This window comes from Lynx rufus, unplaced genomic scaffold (assembly GCF_022079265.1).
Source record: "Lynx rufus isolate CCGP_SWC_20201006 ecotype Redwood Valley unplaced genomic scaffold, mLynRuf1.p SCAF_8, whole genome shotgun sequence".
NCBI classification, from domain to species: Eukaryota; Metazoa; Chordata; class Mammalia; order Carnivora; family Felidae; genus Lynx; species Lynx rufus.
The window spans coordinates 14,084,972-14,097,705 of record NW_025814896.1 but is presented as its reverse complement, the minus strand read 5'-3'; the positions used below and the strand labels follow the sequence as shown (position 1 = coordinate 14,097,705).

The 12,734-nt window shown below is 45.7% G+C and overlaps 1 protein-coding gene across 2 annotated transcripts in view; it reads left to right on the top strand.

Annotated features, from left to right (window-relative positions):
• Positions 1-12,734, top strand: part of EYA2 (EYA transcriptional coactivator and phosphatase 2) — a 180,052-nt gene that overhangs the window by 85,310 nt on the left and 82,008 nt on the right. For both annotated transcript variants that reach the window (XM_047069004.1, XM_047069003.1), the window contains exon 7: positions 8,685-8,827. In XM_047069004.1, the coding sequence (XP_046924960.1) occupies positions 8,685-8,827 (143 nt within the window). The remainder of the gene's footprint in view (positions 1-8,684; positions 8,828-12,734) is intronic.

The window sequence follows — 12,734 nt, the reverse complement described above, 5'->3', positions numbered from 1 at the left end:
TACCCAGAGGAAGACGGAAGAGACGCTGGGTGGGCCAAAGTGACAGGTGTCCCCTACCTATGGAACCCACCTAGATTAGGAGCAACGTGTGGGAGAGTCCATGTGCTGGCCCTTGGGTGATGTACGTCCCTGTACAACTCACTCACCATTCTGTTGATTCCTTCGTTCCTTCCATAGATCTATGCACATATCTTCTCTTTCGTGCAGTGGTTCAGGCATATTATCATTAAATGACATGACAGCAAGTGAATTAGAATGTCCAAGTGTGAAGAAGAGGTCATTGCGCTTTGTTCGCGTTTCTTTCCAGTGGGTTTTTCAGTAGAAGCTGAGCTGGCATGACAGTGTGTGGACAGTCAATACATACTGGTTGATGTTTAGAACAAGAGCAAGAGTGGAGACTTCTTTTGTTCTTGGGGTTCTTGGTGCCGCTGTTGCTTTTAGCCCTTATATTTTCCATCCCTGGGGACACGTTAATTATCCTTGGTTTGGTGACAAATAGAAACAACATAGCCAGGCATTTTTAAGTCAATTTTTAAGGAAGTTTAAGGCTGGAGCATTGATTTTGATCATTGCAATTTCATCGCAGAGTATTTAATGAATGCATAATACCTATGTAGCAAGTTCCAAATCGCTTTCTTTGAAGGGGATGAAATTTAGCAAACTTTTCTTGGTGGCCAAGAATGTGGCCACTGCAAACTGGCTCCAGAGAGGAAATATAAGCAGGAAATCCTCACGTAGACGCCACTACCTATGTATAATTTGGAACTGGATTCCAAAGACTTACTTCCCAAGAATTTGGGGTATGTGGGAACGGTATCTTTGTTCCCTCTCAAGAGCAAACATAAAGGTTCATTGTGTCTCTTTGAAATTTTTCTTTACTGTTTCCCCCTGTTCTTCATTTATCCTCTAGTCTAAGGTTCAACAATAAGTGCTTGAGATGGTTTTTACTGTGTGTCTAACAAGCTCACATAAAATCTAATGACATAAATAATCGTCAGCTATAACTGAGGTCTCTTGCCTCTTTTCCCCAGTGTCTGTCATAAAGGAAGGGCATGTAAGCATGCATGTGTGCACATGCACACACGCACACACACATGCACTCTCTTAAAATTTCCCATAAAACCCCACTTTTGAAATTATCCAGGATCTCCTTGAGTGGTTGGCTCCAAATTCCAGAGCCTCAAGAGGTTTATATATTACCGACAGATCATGCTCGCTCTCTGCATTGCCTGGATACAGTATCCTGATGCTCTTCTCCACCCCCAGCCCCCAGCCCAGTTTTCACTGACATGTATTAACAGTCATATGAAGTCCCGACAATTTACAGATGATTGCAGGGCAATTTGCTGGTGTAGAGGGCAAAATCTAAACATACGATGTTACTCAAGAGAAAAGACAAATTAGTAGTGGTTGCTTAAGGACTTTTTTTCTTTTCAAACTTTTAAGTGTAATGCAGATTATCTAAAAAGATAACTGGACAGGCATTGGAGCTCCTGTCTCACAGGCCTTTGGACTCTAGGGCTTACACCAGTGGGGCCCAACCCCTCCAGAGTCCCCCTACCACTAGTTCTCAGGCCTTAAGCCTCAGACTGAATTATACCACTGACTTTCCTGGTTTTCCAGCTTGCAAACAACAGATTGTGGGACTTTGTGACCTCTATAACTGCATGAGCCAGTTACTATGATAAGTCTCTTCATACACACACACACACACACACACACACACACACACACACACAAATGTATCCTGTTGGTTCTGTTTCTTGGGAGAACACTGACTAATACACCATGGGTCAAAGAAAAGAAAAGGAAAATTTTAAAGTATTTTGAATGTAATGAAAATGAAAACACAACATGTCCAAAATTCATAGACTGTCATTTAAAGCAGTATGTAAAGGGAAATTTATAGCACAAATGCTTGTGTTAGAGAAGAAGAATAATTTCAAGCGAAACACCTCATCTTCCACCTTAAGAAACTAGAAAAAGAAGAGCAGATTATCCTCAAAGTAAAAAGAAGAAAGGAAACAATAAAGACCAGAATGGAAATCAATGAAATGCAAAAACAGAAAATAGATAGGCTGATACAGGAAAAAAGAGAGAAGACACAAGTTGCTAATAAAATGAGAGCAGTGACATCTCTACAGACCCTACAGATATTAAAAGGATAGTAATGCAATTTTGTGAACAACATCATGCCAATAAATTCAACAACTTAGATCAAATGGACAAATTCCTTACAGGGCAAAAACTTCCAAAACCCCCTCAAGAAGAAACAGATGACCTAAACAGACCTATATTTTTAATAGACCTATATCTATTAAATAAACTGAATTTTTATTAGAAATCTTCCCACAAAGAAATCACCAGGTCCTGATGGCCTCACTGATTAAATGTACCAAACATTTAAGTAAGAAATACCAATTATACGCCAATTTTTTAAGGAAATTGAAGAGGAAAGAATACTTTCTAACTTATTCTATGAGGTCAGCATTACCCTGATGCCAAAATTAGGCAAAGGCATTATAAGAAAAGGAAACTATAGACCAATATCCGTCATAACAAAATTTCTAAACAAAATATTTAGCAAATCAAGTCCAACAATATACAAAATAAGGATAATACATTATGACCAAGTGGGATTTATCCCAAGGATGTACAGTTGGTTTAAAATATGAAAATCAATATAATTTGCCATATTAACTAACTGGAAAGAAAAAAAAAGATATCTCAATAGATGCAGAGAAAGTATTTGACAAAATTTCTGATAAAATTCCAAATTAGGAGTAGAAGGGAACTTTCTTTATTAGAAAAAGACATGCTATGGACTGAACGTTTGTGTCCCCCTCCAGATTCATATGTTGAAGTCCTATTCCCCAAGGTGATGGTATTTGGAGGTGGGGATCTTTGGGAGGTAATTAGATCATGAGGATGGAGCCCTCATGTATGGGGTTAGTGCTATTATAAGAAGAGACACCCAGGGCGCCTGGGTGGCTCAGTCAGTTAAGCGTCCAACTTCGGCTCAGGTCATGATCTCAATGGTTCGTGAATTTGAGCCCCGTGTTGGGCTCTGAGCTGACAGCTCAGAGTCTGAAGCCTGCTTCAAATTCTGTGTCTCCCTCTCTCTCTGCCCCTCCCCTGCTCTCTGTCTGTCTCTATTTCTCTCAAAAATAAACATTTGTTAAGAAATTTAAAAAAAGAGAGACACAAGAAAGATAACATCTCTCTTCTCCACCATATGTGGATACGGCAAGAAGGCAAGAAAACCAGAAAGAAGCTCTGACTAGGAACAGAATTGGCCAGTTCCTTGATCTTGGACTTCCCAGCCAACAGAAATGTGAGAAATAAATCTTTACTGTTTAAGCCATCCAGTCTGTGACATATTTGTCATAGCAGCCCAAACTGACTGAAGTAGGATAGCTGCAAAGAACCTACAGCTACCCCCAAGATCAGAAACAAGACAAAGATGTCCACTCTTACCAATTCTATTCAGCATTGTTCTAAAGATTCTAGCCAGTGCAATAAGGCAAGAAAAATAAATTAAAATCTCCATATTGGATATGAAGCAAAACTTCATAAAGGGAGAAGAAGTACAATGACATGATCACCTAAGTAAAAAATTGGATAGAATTTATTAAAAAGCTAGAACTAAAAAGTAAGTTTAGTGGGGCACCTGGGTGGCTCAGTTGGTTAAGTGTCCAACGTTAAGTCAGGTCATGATCTCACTGTTTGTGGGTTTGAGCCCCACATCAAGCTCTGCCCTGTCAGTGTAAAGCCTGTTTGGGATTCTTTCTCTCCCTCTTGCTCTGCTTCTTCCTGACTTACTCTCTCTTTCTCTCTCTCTCAAAATAAATAAAAATAAAATTAAAATAATAAGTTATTTTTAAAAATAAATAAAAAGTAAGTTTAGCAAAGTTTCAGACTACTAAGTGAACGTATGAACATGAGTTCTATTTCTATATAGTGACAACAAACAGTGGGAAATAGAATAGTTTTACATGCCATTTGCATACAGTGTTATCAAAAAATATGGAATGCTTGGGGATAAATCTGACAAAAGATAGATTTAAGTACACTTAAAACTACAAAGCTCTACTGAGAGAAGTTAAGACTTTAGTCAGTAGAAAGATACACCTTGTTCACAGCTCAGATTTAATATTGTTACGATGTCAGTTCTCCACAAATTGATCTATATATTTAACACAATCTCTGTCAACATCCCACTCATTTCTAGAGATTGGCGAGCAGATTCTGAACTTCATATGGAAATACAAAGGACCTAGAATAGCCTCAACAGCTCTGATATAGAGGAACAAAGTTTGAAGGCTAACACTACCTGATTTTAAGACTCATTACAGAGCCACAGTAATCACAACATACGGTTTTGGGAGACAAGTATATCAATGAACCAGAATAGAGATTGCAGAAATAAACCCACATGTATATGGACAAGTGATTTTTTTTGACAAAGTTTCAAAGACAATTCAGTGGAGAAAGGATAATCTTCTCAAAAAAAGATTCTCTAACAACTGGATATCTATGTTCAGAAAAACTCAATCCATACCTCACATGACATTAAAAACAAGTTGCATATGGGGTGCCTGGGTGGCTCAGTTGGTTAAGTGTCTGACTTCAGCCAGGTCGTCATCTCATGGTTCATGAGTTCAAGTCCCACGTTGGACTCTGTGCTGATAGCTTGGAGCCTGGAGCCTGTTTCAGATTCTGTGTCTCCTTCTCTCTCTGCCCCTCCCCCATTCATGCTCTGTCTCTCTCTCTCTCTCTCTCTCTCTTTCAAAAAATGAATAAATGTTAAAAAAATTTTTTTTAAGTTGCGTAGAATAGACTATAGACCAGGGGCACCTGGATGGCTCAGTCAGTTGAGTGTCTGGCTCTTGATTTAGGCTCAGGTCATGATCCCAGAGTTGTAGGATCGAGCCCTGTAGAGCCCTGTATCGCTCAGCATGGAGCCTGCTTGGAATTCTCTCTCTCTCTCTCTCTCTCTCTCTCTGCCCCTCTTCCCAACTCATGTTATGTCTCTAAAATTAAAAATTAAAAAAAGAATAGATCATAGGCCTAAGTATAAAACCCTAAAACATCTATAGAAAGCAGGAGAAAAATCTTTGTGACTTTGGGTGAGGCAAAGAGTTCTCATACATGACACCAAAAACATCCAAAAATGAGGTGGATATATATTGGACTTCATGAAAATTTAAAACTTTTGCTCTTTAAAAAAGACTGTCAGGAGAATGAAAAGACAAACCACCGTTTGGGAAAAAAATAATTGCAAAGCATGTATCTGATAAAGTAAGTTGTATTAGAGTCCTCCAAAGAAATAACCAGTAGGAGAGAGACATAAGAGGAAATTTATTATAAGAAGTAGCTCAGATCGGCAAATCCCATGATTTGCCTTCTGCGAGCTGGAGAACCGGGAAAGCCAGTAGTGCAATTCAGTCTGAGCAAAAAGGCCTGAGAACCAGGAGCCCTAGTGCCTGAGGCAGGAAAAGGTAGACATCCCAGCTCAAGAAGAGAGAGAATTTACCCTTCCTCTGCCTTTGTGTTCTGTTAGGGCCCCAGTGGAATGGGTGACCGCCCCCTCCCCCCACACTGGTGATGACAGATCTCTACTCAGTCTACTGACTCAAATGCTAGTCTCTTCTGGACACACCCTCCTTGACACACCCAGAAATAATGTTTTACCAGCTCTCTGGGCATCACTTAGCCCATCGACTCGACACACAAAATTAACCATCACATGTATGGATGCAGAATATATAAGGAATCCTCAAAACCGAAGACTAAGAGAACAAACTACTCAATAATGAAATGGACCAAATGTTTGAGCAGATGCTTTACCAAAGAAGATACAGGGATGGCAAAAAAAAAAAAAAAGTACACAATTACATAATTAAGAGGCTGATCGTTAGTCATTAGAGAGGTGCAAATCCACAAGGAGGGACCACTGCGTGCCCCTTGGAATGGCTGTAATCACCAAGACTGACCTTACCAAAGGGTGGCAAGGATGTGGAGGAACTAGAACTCTCTCACCTGCTGGTGGGAATGTGAAATGGCACAACCCCTTTGGAAAACAATTTAGCGGTTTCCTAAAAAGTCCGACACAGACTCACTATACAACCTCGTCGTCACACTGGTAAAACGAAAGCTTACGTCCGTACAGAGATCGACGTGTGAATGTTCATAGCAGCTCTGTTCCGTCCCCAAACTAGAATCAACCCACATATCCATCCACAAGTGACCAAAGTCCAAGCGGGATATATCTGTACAAGAGAATAATACTCAGCAACACAAAGGAATGAACTATCAGTATACATAACAACACGGATCGGATCGCAAGATGATTATTCTGGCTGAAAGAAGCCAGGCAAAAAAAGAATATATACCGTGTGATTCCATTTGTTTAAAACTCTAGAAAAAGCAAACTAATTCCTAGCGAGACAAAGTGTATCGGTGGGTGCCTGGGAAGTGGAGTAGGAGGGAGAGGTCACAAAGAGATTAATAAGGAGCATCTTGGAGGTCCTGTAAAAGCGTGAGAAGGAAGAAAGGAAAAAAGTGAAATGACTCCAAGGAAGGTTTACATAAATTGCTCTGACTGTGACCTTCAACCTTGACCCTTCATTCTCAAGAATGTAGAAAGTTGGGAAAGGGGCTGCTTCTTTGGGATCGGGGAAAGGGGTACTCCTAATACAGTGGCTTCCCCCACACCTTATTCAGACAGTTCTTAGATGCCTGGCATTTTCCCTCTTTTTAAATAATATCTGCCTGGATTTTGATGGGCTCAACAGGTGTTTTCTAAGCCCCCGTAGCCTTAGAACCACCAAGTGAATCCGGATAAACCTTATTTATGACTCGTAAGCACCTGTGAACTTATCTACTGCCTGTTCCCCACCCTCCCGAAGAAAGTCTGCTCGCTCGATATTCGGGAATCTCTGATGCTGTGTTCTGGAACTGTTGGGGAGTTGGAGGTGGCCCCACAGTCCTGACAACTCAAAACCAAACCTTTTCTGATCATGTCCTTAGTCTGCTAAGAAGTTTTATAAATATTAAATAAACCAAGTTCAGCCCCTTGGGTTTTGGAGGGAAATAGTCCTTCCAGGGTAGGAAAAAAAAAATCAGTCCATTGCCAAGTCTTTTTAGACAAAAGCATTTTCCTCCTAATGATCCAAGAACTGGCGATTATGGAAGGAGAGATGAGATCCACGGGATGCATCTGGGAACTAAAACAAGCAGCTGTAAAATGAGAGCGCGGGAGGGGGTGTCCTGTAAGGTTCCACGCCGGTTCCCGCTTCTGTCCCTCTCGCCACGAGGGCTGGCCCGCCCACACTTTGGTTCTGCCTTTACCGCTGGTTTTGCAGGGTGACGCAGACTGACATCATCCCACTTTGTGAGTGAAATGAGGTCACTATGCTTTCATAAAAAGCCACGTATTTCAAACTCCTGTGCTTAACACACAGCCTGGATGCCGGCTTTGGGACCTGGGTCCCGGGAGGGTGTGCTGCTCACTCATGCGGGGCTGGCGGACAGTGGCCTGAGGGCGTGAGTGCGGCAGCCTCTGTGTGCAGAAGCACCACCTGAATGGAAGCAGCAGGTGACTGCCCCCTGCCCTGCACCTCCTCACCGACCCCCACGTGAGTGTGGATGAAGCCAGAACTCGGTTCAGATCGTTTCCTCACCGCCCTAAGTGCAGCCCTGTATCGGGTGCTTTCGTGGATGTCATCTCCCTAATTCTCAAATCCACAAACGTCTTGACAAGTGAAGCTTTAAAGGGCTTCCTTTTTAAAAAAAAAAAAAAAATTATAGGTTTTTTAATTTATTTTGGAGAGAGAAACAGCACAAGTGGGGGAGGGGCAGAGACAAGAGGGAGACACAGAATGTGAAGCAGGCTCCGGGCTCTGAGCTGTCAGCACAGAGCCCGACGGGGGGCTCGAACTCAACGGACCGTGAGATCATGACCTGAGCCCAAGTCGGAAGCTTAACCCACTGAGCCGCCCAGGTGCCCCAGGGGCTTGCTTTTAATAGAGAATGGAGCAGGCCACATAGGGAGAGCAGCAGCATAGAGAATGCACCCCACACACCTCCCTTTCACCCCAAGTTGGGGGTGAGGGGGGTCTTCAAGATAGAAGAGTTTGCTGCCCTGCTCCACGCAGTTACTGACTTTCTTCCTTCTGTTCGTCTGGGGAGTCTCAGGCTTCGGGATAGAGAGAGTTGCAAACACTGTCAATACGGCTCCCCCAGTGGCCCACCCTCACTTCCCTAGATTCTGCTCAGGTGTCCCCTCATCCGCAAGGCCCTCCCTTGCGGCCCCATACCCGTTAGCGACCACCCAGCTCTTCCCCGTCCCCAGCCCATTTGCTAATTCTCGGTAACACACGGCCCCACCTGGCACGTTACATACTCACTTGTCTGTCTAATGCACCTCTCCTGTCTCTAGAAGCTGAGTGTTGTGAGAACCGGTACCTGGAACTCTGCGCACTCAGTGCATCTTCGCTCGATGAGTGAATGATTCTGAATAGGCAGCCTGAGGGACCGTCATGAGCAGTTTCGAGTCCACAAGGTCTTTGCCTTCTGTGCTGCCTTTGGGACCTACCACTGTTGGTTCTGGTGTGATACTTCCTGGGAGGCGACACTCAGCAAAGCTTCTGATGTGTCCACCCTTCCCTTTCCGACACCAGGCGAATACAACACACACAACGGGCCTTCCACGCCGGTGAAGGAGGGAGACGCCGACAGGCCGCACCGGGCCTCCGACGGGAAGCTCCGAGGCCGGTCGAAGCGGAGCAGCGACCCCTCCCCAGCGGGGGACAGTGAGATCGAGGTAACTCCAGACTGCCTGTTTGACTTGGTGAATGTAATCTCCAGCCGTGGCCGGAACGAGAGGCTGGGGGGCAGAGTTGTGTCCACGCACACAGCGGGGCTCTGGGTTCACAAAGCTCAGTAACAGAACAGGACCCTTGAGGGGAAAGGAGAGAACTGCGGGGGCCGTCAGGAAGCGCTGTTGACTGTCCAGGCTAGGAAAAGTCACCCCGGGGATAGTAAACAACTCGGGTAGACAGCCGCAGAATCACCTGGAGGCCTGTGAAAACCCAGCTTTCGGGGTCCCACCCGCAGTTTCCAATTTAGTAGATTGGGGGCGGGGCCTGAGAACTGGCACTTCCAGGGCATTCCCAGATGATGCTGATTCTACAGGTTGGGGAGCACACTCTGAAAGGCCCTGGTAAAGACACCAGTGGGCAGAGAACCTTCCCAGCTGGGTCAGAGGGTTCTTAGCCTCCTACGTATTACTGTCAGCTGGAGTGCTCTTTAAAATACAGGTGCCCTGGCCCCATCCCAGACTAATTAAATGTACATTGCAAGAAAGTTCTATTAGTTCCCCTCGTGGCTCTGATATGGCTTGAGGATTTACCTACCAGGAGACAGGAGGCTGGCTCAGCTTGCATCGTTTCTACGATTCTGAGTTTTCATAGAAGGTTCTTGGAACCGTCATTCTCAAGCTGCATCCCAGATCAATTAAATCCAATTCCCTGAGGGAGGGACCCAGGCATCGGTATTTTAAAGCTCCCCAGGTTATTTCCAGAGTGCAGCCCCAGCTGGTCTAAGGGATGTGCCAGTCTTTAACAAAGCCAAGCGTAGGATCGATCGTTGGTCACCCACTGGCATTGTCCCAAACAAACAAAAAAGAACAGCATACATGGGAGAAGGGAAAGGGTACTAGTGGGGACAGAGGAAAAACAGATGCCCAAAAAACAGATGGAAGCAACTGATAGACATCTAGGGAGAAAAAAAAAAAAACGGGCAGGTTCGTTAGTTTGTACTTTGCAAAAGGCAGAAATAATAGGAGGGCCGATCTATTGGCTTGAGTGTGCCATGGGTATATGGGTAGTATCGGCAGAGTCTGGGTCCGGGCCAAGAAATTGAAATGCACCATCATCCCATCTCTGTTCATAATCCTGTACAATTCATGCAGCAGCCACAAGGCTCAGCCCACAAACTCAGATGTGCTGAGAAATACAATTTTCACATCTCCTTAAAGTCATTGTGATTTTGACTCTGAGTCCCCATCCCATCAGGACGGTAAGAAATGCAGTGTCATTTGCGGGGGGGCCCTTCTACCTGGAATTGTATGAGAATCTCAGGGCTCAGGTGGTCTCAGAACAGACCAGGTCCACAGAACAGATCCTGCAATGGCCAGGATTCGAGGTGATGGCTGCTTCCTTCCTCCTTGTCAGTACCTGCCGTGGCCCGTGACAGCCCAGCCCTTCTCTGGCATGTCCATGCCATACATTGGGCGTTGAAATCCTCGTCGAGGACCGGAACCTTGGAGCATGAGATACAATCCTTTGGTTGCAAGCAACAGAAACCAGTTCTGGTTACTTAAGCAAATGCGAATTTACCGGGAGGGCACAACAACATGGAGGGGGGGAAGTGATAAAACCAAGGTTGGAAACAGCTGTAACAAAGACCAAGGAATCTAGGGAACCTTCCGGGTGCCAGCCCCTGCTGGAGAGTAAACCACGTGCGATTCTAACGCCAGTTCACTCAATGTCTGATTCCAAGGAGACAGCATCCACTGGCCTGACTCGGGTCTTGGGCTCACCCTTGATCGGCAGCCCCACCAAGACAACAGAAAAGAAAACCAGGGTGCTCTTATCAGACAGGGACGGATGCTGGGGGCCCAAGCACAAATGGGTGCCACCAGGGGATTTGAGATGTAGCCAGCGTTCGCTGGTAGGGCTTGTTTATGGCCAGCGTCTGTTCCGGCTGTCCCAGAAGGTGCTGCGTATTTTGATTACCACTCTCGTCTCCTCCCCTTGGTCAGCCGCCTGAGGTATTCCAGTGGCCACCCAGGCTGAGAACTTGACCCCCTGCGGACCCGCCACGGAGCAAGCGTTCCCACTGCTCATGGGACCACTCTTAGGCCAAAGGATTTGTTCTTGCTTTTCCTCTAATTCTTAGAGCCCTCTCCTTCCAACACTGAGGAGACTTTGCAGCATCCCCTCAGCAGGACTTAGGCCTTTGCAAAAGACTAGAAGAGAATTTGTGTGCCTCCGCTCGTCCTTAGGTTTCCTGCCTCCCATTTTCCCGAGGGTTTCCTACAGCTTCAAGTTGCGGGATCTGTGGGAATCACAGGGTGGCACACACATGAATGTCTTGTTGTTGTTGTTGTTGTTGTTTCTACTATTCGGTCACTTAACATGGCTTCTGCTCTTGGTGGGGGTGGAGAGACATTTTCCACTGAACTGAGAAGGCAGGGGGGTGGCATGGAAGTCAGGGATTACGGGGCGACGTTATTCTGGAAACAGCTGCTTCTCGATTCCAGAGGAAAGTACCACTGGGCGAGAGCCGTTGAAAAGGTGTGAGCTGTGTTTCACTTCTGTGCTTAATGTCAGCATGGAGGGTTAGCACCACATCGCACCTCCGAAGGCTTTGGCAGTTTTGCTAATGACTGAAGCCCACGAGAGAGAAACGACGTGGGAGAAGTGGAAAGGAGGGAAATTCTGAGCGTATATTAGTTAAACTCCATCGACCGCAGGTGCCAGAACCCCACGTGAGCTAGCTTAAGTGGAAAAGCAGAATTTATTTTAGGGATACAGAGATTCTCTTCCCCAAGGTGGGAAGAGCGGAGTGTCAGCAGGATGCTGGAACCAGAAGGAAGAGTGTGTGTGCCTTCTCTCCGCACGCACTACGGTGCAGGTGCCCGGATGCCCAACGGTAGTGTCTTCAGCCCGCACAGGCGCTGGTTCCTGGGCTCTGCCCTCCTCCAGCCTCGCTCTGTTTCTGTCTGAAACCAGGTCCTGGCAAAGTGTGGGGTGGTCTTTCCATCTCTCACCCCTCTCTGCCACGCTCCCTGCAGACTGGCCCTCCCTGCCCTTCAGATTGTGCGGCCTCCAACAGCCACTCAAAGATGGTGAACGTCTTTCTGGGTTCTGATTTCAAGTTTCCAAGGAAAAGCCTCTGGCCCAGTTGGGATTGGGGCTCTCCCTGGCCCAAACCATGATGGGCTAGGGGGGAGGGTCACTGCAAAACAGCCACCCGGAACTTACCCACCAAGGATCTAAGGCAGGGGAACAGAGTGGTAGGGAGGGGGGGCAGACTTTCTTCTTCAGAGGCTATGTTGTAGATAAATGAATGGGGTCTGCATTCAGTTTGAAAATACTCACTGATTTTTTTTTTTAATTCCCTTACCAAAATCTCTCGGTTTAACTGATCCGACTAAGTTCATTTATTTTTTTTTTAAGTTCATTTATTTATTTTTGAGAGAGAGAGAGAGAGAGAGAGAGAGCTTGCATAAGCAAGGGAGGGGCAGAGAGAGAGAGGAAGACACAGAATCTGAAAACAAGCTCCAGGCTCTGAGCTGTCAGCACAGAGCCTGACATGGGGGTCGAGCTCACTAACCATGAGATCATGACCTGAGCCAAAGTCAGACGTTTAACTAACCAGCCACAGTGGCTCCCGATTCAATTGAGTTCAGATAAATTAGGACTTAGCCATTGAAACCCAGAAGCCCTCCTTAAAAACAATAGTTTTCGGGGCGCCTGGGTGGCGCAGTCGGTTAAGCATCCGACTTCAGCCAGGTCACGATCTCGCGGTCCATGAGTTCGAGCCCCGCGTCTGGCTCTGGGCTGATGGCTCAGAGCCTGGAGCCTGTTTCCGATTCTGTGTCTCCCTCTCTCTCTGCCCCTCCCCTGTTCATGCTCTGTCTCTCTCTGTCCCAAAAATAAATA